General features: G+C 30.0%; 2 protein-coding genes across 2 annotated transcripts; both read left to right on the top strand.

The window, feature by feature from the left end:
- The first annotated feature begins 11,212 nt into the window (after positions 1 to 11,212).
- On the top strand, positions 11,213 to 11,906 carry LOC11442929 (uncharacterized). The gene has a single exon (XM_003621858.3). The coding sequence runs from the start codon at positions 11,248 to 11,250 to the stop codon at positions 11,758 to 11,760; it is 513 nt and encodes a 170-aa protein (XP_003621906.2). The 5' UTR covers positions 11,213 to 11,247; the 3' UTR covers positions 11,761 to 11,906.
- A 2,501-nt stretch (positions 11,907 to 14,407) lies between these two features.
- On the top strand, positions 14,408 to 15,244 carry LOC11443847 (uncharacterized). Its single transcript, XM_003621857.4, has one exon. It carries the CDS (start codon positions 14,694 to 14,696, stop codon positions 15,105 to 15,107), a length of 414 nt encoding a protein of 137 aa, XP_003621905.1. The 5' UTR covers positions 14,408 to 14,693; the 3' UTR covers positions 15,108 to 15,244.
- The last annotated feature ends 941 nt before the right edge of the window (positions 15,245 to 16,185 follow it).

The following is a 16,185-nucleotide window of genomic DNA, read 5'->3' as shown; positions in this document are numbered from 1 at the left end:
GAATTCTAGGGTCCGGCCCGGTTGGGTCATGGGCCAGCCCGGCCTGGCACGTTTATGTTTTATTTTTAAAATTTATTCTGTTATGAAAATAAGTAAATAGAGACATGAATAGAGAGAAGGAGAAGAAGAGATACTAGAGAAAAGTATTCTTATTCACTTAGATGTAACTCAATGTTACAAATGAGCTCTATTTATAGGAAAATAGAGTAGCTTATGAATTAAGCCTAATAATCTAGTAATATGGCCCACTAACACATTTGCTATTTGGACATCCACTATTAATATTTATAACACTCCCCCTTGGATGTCCATTGAGGATATGCCTCATTAAAACCTTACTAGAGAAAAACCTAATAGGAGAAAAATTCTAGTGAAGGAAAAAGAGTACAATATCCCTTTTGTGTATGATAATCTGCCTCGTTAAAAACCTTATCAGGAAAACCCAATGGGACAAAACCATGGTTAAGGGAAAAAGAGTGCAGAACACATTTATGTCTCCCCCTCATAAAGACAATCATCTATGAGACGAAGAAAGTCAAATAATATTTGTTCTAGTTACTCAAAAGTTTACTTGCAGCGACTTTGTTGAAATATCTGGTTTATCTTCATAGTCTTCTTCAAATTAGTAGTGCTTGAGAAGTTTCTTCATATTGAGTTGTTGCAAAACCCCCTTTAAGAAATCAACAAGTTTCTTGTACTTGTAAAATCATCATCCTTAATAAAAGAGCGTTCTTCACTTCCTTGATTATGTTGCTTCTTTAAGATACAAAATATATGCTTGACTTTGTTCTGATATCTGTATTTACTAACATTGGCAAACCAAAATACCACAATAAATATCATTAACAAAATACATTGATGTCCTCGCTTGAACTAAGATATGGTACTTCAGGACCAATTCAAGCTGTTTATCATTTTCTTGAGGACATGATCTATACTAATATCAAGTGACATCACAATCATTATAGTATACAGTCAACTAGATGTGTCCATATCAAATACATTTGTTATATAAGTTTCTTGATGCACAAAATCTCAATTAAATAATAAATCTGCAAATCCAAACAAACTTTGTGCATGCAACATATTTAATTTCAAATATTTCTATAATCAATAGATGTTAGAATCTCTTCAGGAGTTCAATAATATTTATACCATCATCATTAAAATGATTATAACAAATTCATTTTCAAAGATTTAGAATGGACATATGATGTCATTTCTTCAATATCTCACGAAAATTAATTTTATCGGAGAGTTTCATATACTCATCACTATCATGTGAGTCATACAACTATATTGCAACACATCTTTCATATAAATTGAGTCTTTCATGTAATACTAAACTTAATCAAGCAAGAAAAAGTTCTTGAATTAACTTCAGGTAAATATGTCTCTTAAACATAAACGTTAGACATATATCAGCTCACTTCCGGTGAACATATCAAACTCTTTACATATGTATTTTATCAATATAATTCTCTTTCGCGCGAAAAATCTTATATATCTAATTAACTTCACATCTTCAAGTGTGCGGACTACAAGTCCAAAAAGTTCAACTTTACAAAGCGAGTTTGATTTCATTTTTTAATCCATGATCCTCATTAACACTCATCACATATAACGCTATGTTATAAGCAAAAACATCGTCAACGTTGACTTTTATTTTTTGTTCCACCTCATTCCATTCATGACATAATTTATCGAGATCTCTTTATTTTTCATACATCTCAGGTACCTGGTCAGTTCTTCTGGAACTTAAAATCAAATATGTCAGATGACTCTTTTAGAGTTTACACATCCTTATTTGGGTTATCTTTATTTTTAGCTCCTTTTATTGTTTGAGGATTTTATATGTGGAACTGATTGGTCTACCACGCTTCATGCGCAGTTGAGACTCATTTGCAATAATCGACAGGGACATCTATTTCGATTGGAGCATTAGCAGCTGCTTATTTTATTTATTTAACTTTGCAAACGAGTTATATTTTGAGGATCAAGATGAGACAATAATATTTTCTTTCAAATAATTCATTTGAACTTCAGGTTCACATTTTCAGCTGCTTATTCTCTCCCCCTAATATTGGGAAAACTAATCAGCCTACTAGGCTGTAAACAAGCTGGCTCAATACAATTTATAATAGATGAAGATTCATATCAAATAGATTTTCTCAATATTCTATCATATTCAATCTAAGTGCATTATATTGGAGTAATTGTGATAGACACAACACATCCAAAAATTTACTTAGGTGAGAAATATTAAGTTCTTAACCAAAATATAAATTATAAAATAAGGGGAGGACTTACATATGGTAACTTGTTGGCTTGATGCGAATCAATATTTCAACATATTGGTTATTCCCAAAGTAGATTTTTGAAGGTATGGTCTCATAAGTATAAATCATATAATTAACTTTAGACGTCTAAAGAATGGATCTTCAAGTCCATTTTATGAGCATATGCTACAAGTTGTTTAATATCAATTTCAATTGATAATACTTATCAAATATTTTTTTTTTTGAAAAGTTCAGAAAATAAACTCTTTGTCAAATTTGTTGACAAGATAATCGCACAAACTTCTGGTTTGTGGGTTAATAATAACCATACATGTCATTTAGTTTATCTACACTTTTGATGTATTGATTCACAAATATCAACTTATACGCATTTATATATATTGAGAGACCAAAATTCTCAAATTTTCTACTTTGAAAAAATAGTTAAGACACAAAAAATATTTTATTGAAAAATCTTCTGGCTCTTCAATACAAATTCATTAATTTTTTTTTTTTCGCATCATAACGAATCCGGGATAACCCAACCGGTATTGCCAACTACAAACTTAATATAATTTGTAAACTTCTGGTTTACAATAATATGTGATTCCGTTGCACTAATATAAGTGTAGTACATATCAGAGGAAAATAGCTTTTCCACAACACTTATTTTCTTCAGAGTATATTTCACCGAATAACAAAAGGAAAAAATCATGCTCTTCAGAAGCCTTCATTAATCATGTAGTTCTTGAGGAACTACAAGATAAATCATTATTTGAGCAATCCTTCAGGGATTGTTTAATACACTCAAAATGAGCATTCTAAACATGATTTGTAAACTTCTGGTTTACAATATTATGTGTTTCATTTGTTCTTATCTATTTGAAACAATAATGAACAAAAAAATATATCCAAGTGAAACAATATAATAAATATTCTAAATTTATCTTTTGCATTACCATAGATAGAAATATAGATAAACGCAAAATTTCTCCAATAAACAAACTTTATAAATCATACCCATTTCTCAGGTGAGTAATAAAGCAACACAAACTGTCAATAAGATATATTTTCAAAGTTTGACATAAGAGAATATGGATATCTCTCATGTAATATTTACAAGATAAAAATCTTGTGGAATAAGGAAGAAGAAAATCTTAATCAAAGATATTTGTTCATAGAATAAGAGAACAATCTTGCAAGTTTATGAAAGAAAACAAAGCATAGAAGTTTAAAATATTACCTCAAACAAAAATTCTTTGATACTAATTTTCAACTCATCTAAGTTCATACTAGTGGAATTTTATGACTTTGACATGTATCATATCAATAGTAATATCTACTAAATGAACTTCAATAACCACAGTGTTGGATATATAAAACAAATAGCATGAATCATTCACTTCTGGGAATGACGTTCAATTTATGATGTGACATTTCACTATTTTAATAAATAACCACTTATAAATTTAACTAATATTTCAAAAATATTTTTTTGAAGATGTTTTCTTAATTTTTTTATACATATAATCCTTCAAGAATTTTTAGCATTAGTTCTTCGGGAACTATACTGCAATTTTGAACGATCCTACGAGATGCTTGAATATTAAATTTGTGAGTTCTTCAAGAACTATGTCACAAATCTTTTATTTCCTAAAAAAAATGTCACAAATCTCTCTAAGAAATGATCAAGGATAAACATAATTTTCGCATTCATTCAAGGTTTCTTGATATTACATTATTAATTCTTCAGGAATTTATACCAAAAATGTAGATGGTGTTTGAGAATATTACTTTGAATACTCCTTCAAGGATGTTTAAATTTGCGAGTTCTTCAAGAACTATATCACAAATCTTTAAAATAAATTGATCAAAATAAATTCATTAGTATAGAGAAAATTAATTAACCAGATTGATCATGTTTATTTGAACTGAGTTTGTTAACTGAGTTCCATATTAACTAAGTTCCATATAATTTTTTATTTTTTTTTCGTAACTGAACTGGTTCCACCAAAGTCGCTTATTTTGTTATAAGAACTTGATTGCATCATTATTAGTTTATTAATAGAAAAGCAAATGGTGCTATTTAAATGCAAGAAGAAACACATGTATGATGACATGTCCTTTTAATTTAAAGAATAAAGAGTATAATTAATTATAAGATAATTACTACAAAATAAGTGATGTTATTTCTTAGGTGATAAGTGTAACACATGATGACTAATGACTACATGTTCTTCAATTTTAAAAAAATAGAAGTATACTTCTCATAATTAGTTGAGAAAAATGCTACACGTTAAGGTTATAGTTCCATATTTATCGGATAAAAAAAACAAGTCTATTACTTATATTATATTATACGATGAGGATTTTAGTACCTCCATACGATGAGGATTCAATTACTCATGCAACCATAACTTTTAAAATGGTAGCTATTCAAATTTCACGATAAATGCACAAACGTACGATAATAATAATAATAATTGTAGTGCTTTTGCGATCCTTCAGGGACGTATATTCATTAAATATTTGAGTTCTACAAGAACTATGTACTAAGTTTGATAAATCATTTATTCAATCCTTCAAGGATGCATCACGATTGAATTCATCAAGAATACATTAATATAAAAATTGATTTTTAAGCGATCCTTCGGGGATGCACTAGTATTGAATTCTTCATGAATTCATTAAAAAATTAATTTGTATGTGCAATCCTTCAAGGATGCATTAGTATAGTGTTGAATTCTTCAGGAATTCATGAAGAAAATTTTGCATTAGTACTACCGTTGAATTCTTCAGAAATTCATTAAGAAAATTTTATATGTTCAATCCTTCCAGGATGCTTTATTATTGAATTCTTCAAGAATTCATTAAGAAAATTTTATATGTGCAATCCTTCCGGGATGCATTAGTATTGAATTCTTCAAGAATTCATTAGTCTTTATTTATTTACTTTTAAGCGGTCCTTCAAGGATGCATGTATGTTGAATTAAAATAAATAAACACTATAATTTGCAAAATAACAATGATTTTGTATCATCGATACAAAATTACAATTATTTGATGATAGAATACAAAAAAAAATCATGTACGTTCTTAACAAATTAAAGCAACCGATTCAAAAACACAAACGCATATCACCAAAAGAGTCATGATGTTATATGAATTTATAACAGCAATTAAACAGGCACATAGATTTCGTAACTATCATGGTCGATTACCAAAAGAAAACCAAAAATCAATTTCTAATGATCATATTCCTATGCAATCACGTATGTACAGAAGTAAATTATATGCAAGCGAAAAACTATGAATTAGTGAATATATTATATGAATACCTTTTCAGTGATTAGAGCGTGCTGATAACGTGTTATGAAAATAAGTAAATAGAGACATGAATAGAGAGAAGGAGAAGAAGAGATACTAGAGAAAAGTATTCTTATTCACTTAGATGTAACTCAATGTTACAAATGAGCTCTATTTATAGGGAAATAGAGTAGCTTATGAATTAAGCCTAATAATCTAGTAATATGACCCACTAACACATTTGCTATTTGGACATCCACTATTAATATTTATAACATATTCACTTTTTTTTATGTATTTTCTTATGTATTAGTTATTCACCATTATTTTTTTGCTAAAATATGAATGAATGGACATAAAAATATAAATAATTTTTACATTAACATTGAATAATAATTAAACTCTAGATTATTCTTTCAATTAAATCAAATTAATAATTTATAAACTTTAAAATTTTAAAACTGTAAGCTAAATTCATCTATATTTATTAAGTTTATTTATTTAAATGTTTTTTTGTTAATAAATTTTAAATTAGTTGATAATTTTAAAAAAAAAAAATGTTGTTTTTTAACAAAAATAAAATGAAATATGGGCCAATGGGCCGGTCCAAAGCCCGTTGGGCCAGCCCGGCCCAACTTTTGAATGGCCCAAATGGGCTTGGGCCAAAAAAGCCCGAGTGCATTTTTCGTTAGTTTTTTAGGCCCGACCCAAAACTATGGGCCAATGGGCCGGCCCATGAGCCCGACCCATTTTTGACAGCTCTAATAGGAGTAGTTAGGATTATTTCATTGTCGTATTATCCAAAATGATTGATCTAAATGCTGATCGAAATGTAGTATTGTGATCTGTCTGGATTGTATAAAAATACATGTTACGTGATTTTTAGATTCATGGTGGTGGATTGACTACAACATCTATTTTCTAATTTATTTCAATGGAACAATTTTTTTTAGATTCACAATTTCTTTAGTCTAGACAATTTTACGACTTTTTACAATTTCTCAAAATTATGAATATAATATTTTTTTATTGTTACTAGTGATACAAAAAGTGTTACAATAATCTAACATATTACGGCACTTTTTTATTTTTACGGATAATATTATAATATGTAACTGAAGTTCTTTAATAACATGGATTTTATCTAACAACTGTTCAAATATTATTAAATTCAATCAGTAACATTTTCTTCATTTAGTTACAATTTCCAAGTATTACTAAATCATAATTATATTGCATTGGAATCACAGGGCAAAATGCTGTTAACATGAACGGAAAAAAAAAAAAAAATGAACTAATAATTTTAGTTCTTTCAATAATATTAAAACAATCAGTGGGTATCCTTTGTTTAAGACATTCAACAAAAAACCACATCCAATAAATTAATTCAAAGCTATTTTACTTGTTTCGCATTAGACTTCCAACGCTGACTACGCCACCTGCTATTTCAAAACTATGCAAAGCAAATAATTTAAATAATTTATTTTTCACTCTTCATATCATCATATGATTTGCATATCTGGCTTAAACAAGGCATCAGATTTAAACTATAATTTAAACATTCAATAACGTTAAAACTCTTGCACTATGTTTAATATTAGAAAAACACAAAGCAATTGAAGAGAAGGGAAAGAAAGCTTGAGAAAGTTTTTTTTTTTTTGGTGAACAAGAAAGAATCTTCTTTCTGTTGTTTAGTTTGTGATTAAGAATAGAGAAATGATATTTAAATAACTATTTTATGATAATTTGTAGATAACTTTCTCTCTAATACTCACATGAAAAACAAAGTTATCACAAAAATTATCATGATTGTTCAAATATCATTACTCTTATACAAAGGAAAGGAAAAACAGAATATTGTGGAACCTGCATCTAGAGTCTTTCCTCTCATATTTGGACGGAAAGTGTGGATATAAAAGGACCATTTTAGTTGAAATTACTTAAAAAAACTCAAATTGTTGCAATTTAATAAAGAAAAGGGTTATGCTAACTTGTACCCTAAGGACCCAAGTTAAGGAGCTTAAAATGAAAATAAAAAATAAGTTTTATATTTAAAATATAATTTTTGAAACTTTTAATACATTGAATACAATTTTTCAATAAAAAACCTTTCACATTTAGTTTCTTAACATACGCCGTAAAGACACAAGTTAGCATTTCTCAATTGCCTTGCACAAGTCACATGTAACTACTTTCAATAAATAATATACATTATATGAGTTTTTAAATTACGTATTTAGTTGTCTTAATCTCTCTAACTCATTTTATCATTACTTGTAAGTTTTTATGTCATTTTTCAAATTATACTTCTTTCATCTTTCTTTCCTTTCACTTTCAATTTTACTCATGTCAAATAACTAAAAACTCATGTAACTTTCGATTTCATTTATTCCAGTTACATTCTTTCCTTTCACTTTCAGAATTTACCTCTACGGTTGTACATGAAGGATACTCAATTTAAATAGACTTTGTATATCTATCGATTACTAAAAAGGAACAATTCAAATCCAACAATCAAGGGCCAATAATGGTTGAGGGAAGCATCCAATTGAATCGGTTTGACCTAATACACTATTTAAACAACACAAACAACACATGGTTTCTCTGCGATGTTAGTTATTAAAGAATAAAATAATATATATGCTTTTGGAACCGTTTACTAATGCTATGTATATATACTATAAGGATCCAACTCTTCTCATCAAAGCAATAGCATTTGCAAACACAAAACTATCTTTACAAACAACCTTCCATTTAACATCGGTTCGCTCAGTAGAAATTTTGGATGAGAAAGATGAGTGTAGAAATTTTGGATGGTGCCACAATTGTCCACTTCCTTGAAGATGAAGAAGCGTTTAATAGCTCAGTAGGAAATCAGTTTGCTCGGCTCGACACAAATAAGGATGGTCTGCTCTCTTATGATGAGATGTTGAAGGAGCTCAGGAGCCGGGGCCGTCCCTAAGAATTTGGAGGCTCGGCTCTGGAAATGAAAAGAGGCCAATGATAAAATGAAAACGTATTTTTTTTAAAAGAGTAATGTTCTATTTATATTTTTTAAAAAATAAATATAATGTGCCGTATATATGTGGTACACCCAAATGTGAAAATGATTACCGTATATATGAGGAACCCCTCCACTTAACACCAAAAGCAAGAGGACCTAATTCTAATAGGCCTAAAAGGCTAAAACAAGGGGACAACAAATGGTTGGGGGTATTAAAAAAAATTAGAGGGCATTAGTACTAATGGGTATTAAAAAAAAAATCGAGGCCCATGACTGGCCCCTCTGTTGAGCTGTTTGCTCCCCCTCAAAACCGAGCCTGTCAGGAGCTTGAGGGTTTTTGAAACACATTGGTTTTTTTGTTATGAATTCCAAATGTCTACAAGAAATAAACTACATGAGTTTTTACATTTGTAGCAGAAAAGTGATTGTATTGTACTTCTGAAAATAGTTAAAGTTTTTACCGTAAATTCATTGATCACTTCATATTATACCAAAAGTCTCGATTAGGTAAGAGTGTGGCACTAGAGAATTTAACATGGTCTGCACACATTTCAGTCACTCAATTTCCAACACTGTCATCCAACATCTAAAGCATCAAAATAAAATTCACTTGAACTAAATTTTGATTTCACCAAAAAGAAAATTATGCGTTTTATAATAAGCCATTAAACACAAATACGGACACGACACAAGACAATAACACACCGACGCATTAATAATTTAAGAAAATCTTATAATTCAGTGTAATTATATGTGTCGTGTTTCATAGATAATAAGTCGTATTTAAGTGGAGAATAAAAAAGGGTCATAAACTCATAATTTAACCTCTCCATTTTTGACTGATTGAAACTTTAGCACACACCAAAAAAACAATTCTGCTCAAGTTATTTAATTTTGGGTTAATTAAGTTTTTAGTCCCTATAAATATTCATGGTTTTTTTTTTAGTCCCTACAAAATAAAATCACACTTTTTAGTCCCTTTGACATTTTCCTTAAGCATTTTAGGGACCAAAACTGCTGATGAAATTTTTTTACAAGGACTAAAAGTGCTGATGGAAAATTTTATAGGGACTAAAAATGTTGATGGAAAATTTTATAGGGACTAAAAAGTGTGATTTTATTTTATAAGGACGAAAAACAAAATTGTGAATATTTATAGAGACTAAAAACTTAATTAACCCTTTAATTTTAACCCATTTTTGTACTCTAACTTTTAAAAGGGATTTTTGAACTTTCTTTCTAATTTTCATCCCATTCGGATTAAAAAGCAAATATATATAAAAATATTCAATAGATTAATTTTTCACACATACAAGCACATAAAATACACAGCGAGTGCGATACAAATATTTTTCGGTGTTTTACATATCAAATAGACAAATATCTAATCAGAACACTATTAATGTTCATATTTTAAAAGGAAAATGTTACATAGACGCCTTTTAATTGCATACACCCTTGTACACCCCATGTATTAGGAAGAGAGAAGAGAAGAAGAAAGAGAAAGTGTACTTGTGCGGGGTCCATATGACTACATGTCAGATTTTTGTGTGGGTGTCAAAGGGTGTATTGCCACCTACAGGGTGTTTATGTATCATAACTCATTTTAAAAATAGTTGCGACTGTTCAAAATATTATTATGTGGGTACATAAAAAATTGCATCCCCGTATTTAAACACATCAAATCCGTAACGAGTATGGTGCAAATATTTAACGGTGCGATACGAATATTTAACTAGTGCCTCCGGGGCATTAGTTAAGGACCTTAAATGGTAACTTTTTATGAAAGTTTGTGTAATCAGTGCATTGAAAAATGAAAACTTTGACATTTTTAAAGAATAATTACTTAATTTAGTATACTTAAATAATGTCCTGAGGCACTCGTTAATAAGATCCTAAATAAAAATATATTTAAGAGAAACATTATATTAATGTTGATATTTTGAAAATAGTCATGAGTTTTCAAAATTTTATCCAATCGACTTTCTCATATCAATACTAATAATTTTTATTTAATATTTTTAAACATTTCACAATATTATATATGTAATTATTTTTTATAAAATTATCCCAATGTTATGCGACCCATATGAATACACAAATCTTTTACTAGTTGTCCTCGTGAGCTTAGTTCTGTTGGTAAGGACAATGCATAATATATACAAAGTCCGAGGTTCAAACCCCGGCCACCAACAAAAAAAATCTTTTACTTGTTTTCTAATAAAATTTAAATTATAATGGGATTATTTGAAAAGCATGCTTTATATTATGTAACTTCCTACTAAACATGGGACAAAATGTTGTAAAACAAGAACAAAAAAGGAATAAACAAAGAAAATCTTTGTAAAGCATAATAATCTTGTTCTTTGAATAATAACTAAAATAATCAATGGGTACCCTACCCTTTGTTTAAGACATTCAACAAAACACCACGTCCAATAAATTAATCCTAACCTACTTTACTCGTTTGACATGCATATACTAAAACGGGGGCATTAGGCGTCCAATAAATAATTTAACACATTTCTCTCAAAAAAAAAAAAATTAACACATTTAAACTACTAGATGCAAGAGACACAAAAAGCACATGGTTTCTATACCATGCTAGTAGTTAAAGAATATATTCTTCTGGAAGCAATTGTTAATGTCTATATATACATGGAAGGATCCAACTCTTCTTATCAAATCACAACATTTGCAAACACAAAACTATATTTGTCTATACAAACTATTTTTTACATCAAGTTGAAGAGAAAAATGAGTGTGGAAATTTTGGATGGTGCCACAATTGTCCACTTCCTTGAAGATGAAGAAGCATTTAATAGCTCGGTAGGAAATCGGTTCGCTCGCCTCGACACAAACAACGACGGTCTTCTCTCCTATGAAGAGATGTTGAAGGAGCTCCGGAGCTTGAGGATTTTTGAAACACACTTTGGTATTGATGTGGATTCAGACCCAAATGAGCTTGCTCGTGTTTATGAATCTTTGTTCATACAATTCGATCACAACTTGAATGGCACAATTGATTTGGAAGAATTCAAGAAGGAAACTAAGCAGATGATGCTTGCAATGGCAGATGGGATGGGTTTCATGCCAATTCAAATGGTCTTGGAAGAAGACAGCATCCTCAAAAAAGCTGTTGAAATTGACTCTAATAAAGTGGCAGCGTAAATACTATTTTGAGATTTAACCAAGTATTCTAGTATTTTTAACATTTTGTTTGTTATTATTATAATTACCACTGGTTTTTTTTGTTATGAATTCCAAACGTCTACAAGAAATAACAAAAAAATATTTTGAGATTGTATTGTACTTCCGAAAATAGTTGAAGTTTTTACCGTAAATTCATTGATCACTTCATATATATACCCAAAGTCTCTGATTACGTAAGAGTGTACCTAAGGATGTTTATAGGGGCCAACCAAGAAAATCCGGTCAAACCCACCTAAAAAACTCCAAAAAATGGGTTGGGTTAGGTAATTGGGTGGGTATGGTTTCTAAAAATGGAAAACCCATAAAAATAAATGGGTCTCCGGTAAAACCAAACTCAAACCCAAAATAAATGTGATTAGACACGACAACATAAAACTCGATGGGAACACCCCAGATGAATAGTTTTATGAAGTCTTGAGGCCATAGGTTTCGTTCTTAAAGGGTTTCAATAGTAATCAACCATGAGAATATGTGTGGTTGTTATTGAGGCACATTCATGGAGACCGAACGGAGATATGAAATACCTTAGAGAAATCTGTATTTAGAAAATAAATCTAATATAAGAGGAAGGTATAGGTTTGGATTGAAAGTTGTTTGTCCACGACGAACCAATAATCCCGAGCCGTTTTTAATTCTGAATTTTATACCGTTAATCAGTCAAACTTTTAAACTTTATTCTTTTTAGCTAATCTTAATTAGAAAGTAAATCAGTAATTACAACAACTCCCTATGGAACGATATTTTTACTACTTCAATAGAACCGTGCACTTGCGGATTTCACACATCACATATCATACCGCAAGGTACACAATTTATACAACCATGATGTTCTCTCATACTTACATGATGTTCTTATCATCTCTCTCTCTCTCTATATATATATATATATATATATATATATATATATATATATTGTTTTTTACCAAATAAGAAGAGAGAAAAACATAATTGTCATCAAAGTTATCATTAAATAGATGTGCAAATGTCATTGCTCAATTTATATATGTTTGATCCATAGTCCAAAATGACATAGAAGTAGAATATGTAAACAATCAGTTTCAAGATGGGTGTCTTAAATGGATGAAGGTGTCATGTGTTTTATGAAATACAAAAGTACCTTTCATGATAAAGGAAATTGTTAATTGTACAACAATAAGGCAAAAGATGTAGTATGCAATAGAGTGTTAGATAGTAAAGAACCAACACCGGAATAAAATAGGTGTAGCAGAGATGAAAATGTTGAGTTAAAAGTGTTGTAAGACTATTAAGACTATTATAGAAAATATGGTGAAAACTCGGCTCTGGTGGTTTGGGCATGTGGAAAGAAAACCTTCAGATTTTTCTAGTAAGGAAGGACACTCAAATCACTAGAGGTAAATGAATGTTTAGAAAAACTATATCAAAAATTATTAAAAAAGATCTAGAAAATTTGATAGATTGATATGCATGATTTTGTCTAATGTACAAAAGCAAATTAGAATTGTACCATACACAAACTTATTTTTCACCATTAGATCATTAAATTTCATCATATTTCATCATATTTCATTTAATTAAATAGTGAGATTTATTGATCAAACGATATAAACTACTTTGTGATGGTGCAAGTCATATGTTCTTTATACATCATATACTTAACACTATGATGTTATATGATCACTGACACTGCTTAGTCGAATGTTTTGGTTCCATCCAAAAGCATGTTTTATATTATCGTAATTTACTACTGATCACGGGGCAAAATGTTTCGACAAGAAAGGAAAAATAAGAAGAATAAACCAAGAAGATCCTTTGTAAAGCATAATAATTTTAGTTCTTTGAATAATATTAAAATAATCAATGGGTACCCATTGTTTAAGACATTCAACAAACCACCACGTCCAATAAATTATTTCATACCTACTTTACTCGTTTGACATTTGACATGCATACATACACTAAAACGAGGGAATTAGTTTTCCAACGCTGACTTCACGACGTGAAGTTTCATTATTATGCAAATAATATATTTTAATAGAAGAAAATATTTTATTAATTATAGTAACGCTAATTATCATTTTACAATAATCCTCCAGTGAATTTGAACTAAATACCTTAAAGTTACTAGATTAATCTTTCACCAATTAGATAGAATGTAAAAAAAAAAAATTCATCAATTAATCTAGTGACTAAAAATTTACCTATTTGAGATTAATAAATGAAGTATTGGTTGTTTGAACTACAGTATATATATATATATTATACATTGTCCTACCTATGAAGCACAAATACTTATCGGAGATTAATAAATGAAGTATTGGTTGTTTGAACTACAGTCTATATATATTTAACATTGTCCCTACCTATGAAACACAAATTGGATTAGGCGTGTCTCGGTGTCGGACATGTGTCGTGTCCGACACCGGCACTTGTAACTACACTGAATTATGTTATTTTTTCAAATTATTAGTTGTGTCGGTGTGTCTGTGTCGGGTCCGATGTTCGTGTCCATATTCGTACTTCATAGGTCCCTACCAACTGAGCTAAGCTCAACGTGACATGCAGAATGTAAGTGCTATATATAATATATTCATATAATCATATCTTTGGTATATCCGTGGATTACTGACAAGGAACAATTTCAACAATCAAGAGCCAACAGTTGAAGAAAGCATCCAATTTTAACGGTTGGACAATAAAATAAACTAATAGATGCAAGGTACACAAAAAGCACATGGTTTCTATACCATGTTAGTAGTTAAAGAATATATTCTTCTGGAAACAATTGTTAATGGTTATATATACATGGAAGGATCCAACTCTTCTCATCAAATCACAAGCATTTGCAAACACAAAACTATATTTGTCAATACAAACTACCTTCCATTTTTTACATCAAGTAGAAAAGAAAGATGAGTGTAGAAATTTTGGATGGTGCCACAATTGTCCACTTCCTTGAAGATGAAGAAGCATTTAATAGCTCGGTAGGAAATCGGTTCGCTCGCCTCGACACAAACAACGACGGTCTTCTCTCCTATGAAGAGATGTTGAAGGAGCTCCGGAGCTTGAGGGTTTTTGAAACACACTTTGGTATTGATGTGGTTTCAGACCCAAATGAGCTTGCTCGTGTTTATGAATCTTTGTTCACACAGTTCGATCACAACTTGAATGGCACAATTGATTTGGAAGAATTCAAGAAAGAAACTAAGCAGATGATGCTTGCAATGGCAGATGGGATGGGTTTCATGCCAATTCAAATGGTCTTGGAAAAAGACAGCATCCTCAAAAAAGCTGTTGAAAGAGAGTACAATAACGTGGCAGCTTAAGTGCTATTCCAATTTTGTTTGTATTGTTATATTGATACCTTTGAAGTTTGAAACTCCTTAAAACTGTTTTATTATGGATTCCGAATGTATTCATGAAATAAACTAAAATATCATAATCTGAGCTTTTACATCTTTGGTATGGATTCCAAATGTGCATTGTCAAAAAAAAGTTATGAAGAATTTGACAATTTCCATCAAGCAGTAAGTAATTAATATCACCCAACATCTAAAGCATCTAAACAAAGTTCACGTGAAAACCAAAATTTGATTCACCAAAATGAAAGTTATTCATTTTATACCAAGTGGTATTTGAGTACTGAAAAATAAATTATCTTCCCACACAAGGTTTTAGAAGGATGTTTCAGATGGTCACGGTGAAGTGGAAATGATATATGAGACAAGATGGCACGAGGGATTAATAAAGTAGCAGAAGAGACGTTGCGAGAATCAAAGAGGTTATGGACGTAGGGGTAAAGAATTTTGGTGGTGATGGAATGAATGGGTGCATAATAAAGTTAATTAAAATGAGAATAGAATGTTCTAAAGTTTGTGAAGGTCATACCAATCCTTAAGGGCCTGTTTGTTTTGGGTGAAAGTAGAAGGAAAGATTGAGGAAGGATAGAAAGTAGTAGGATTAACATTCTTTCCTTAGTTTGGAACCACCATAAAAAGGGGGAGGAAAGGTATTTATCGATGGGTCCCACACCAAAAATGTTTATGCCCTGTTGAGAATAGAAAGTATGGTGATTGCACTATTTTGAGCAAAATTATATAAAAGCCCACGAAGGCAATTGCTTTTCAATGTGACATTAAATTAAAATATATTAAATTAAAATTAAAATATAAGTAATGAAAGTAAATTCTTATGGTTGTGTTCTATCAAAATAAAAATTGTACGGTTATGTAGTTTTTAACTATTAATAAAATTATAATTTTAAATTATATACATATCACCTTTTTATAGGGATATTTTAGTCATTTTATTAAATATAAATCTTTCATTCCTTTCACTATCACTCATACCAAACAACTAAAAAATCATTAGATTTTCCACTCACTTTCTTTTCACTTTCTTTCC

This window comes from Medicago truncatula, chromosome 7 (genome assembly GCF_003473485.1).
Source record: "Medicago truncatula cultivar Jemalong A17 chromosome 7, MtrunA17r5.0-ANR, whole genome shotgun sequence".
Taxonomy (NCBI): Eukaryota; Viridiplantae; Streptophyta; class Magnoliopsida; order Fabales; family Fabaceae; genus Medicago; species Medicago truncatula.
This window is presented reverse-complemented; position numbering and strand designations above follow the sequence as displayed.

Coding starts and splice junctions, on each gene's coding strand:
- LOC11442929 (XM_003621858.3), top strand. CDS start 11,248: ATGGAAGGATCCAACTCTTCTTATCAAATCACAACATTTGCAAACACA.
- LOC11443847 (XM_003621857.4), top strand. CDS start 14,694: ATGAGTGTAGAAATTTTGGATGGTGCCACAATTGTCCACTTCCTTGAA.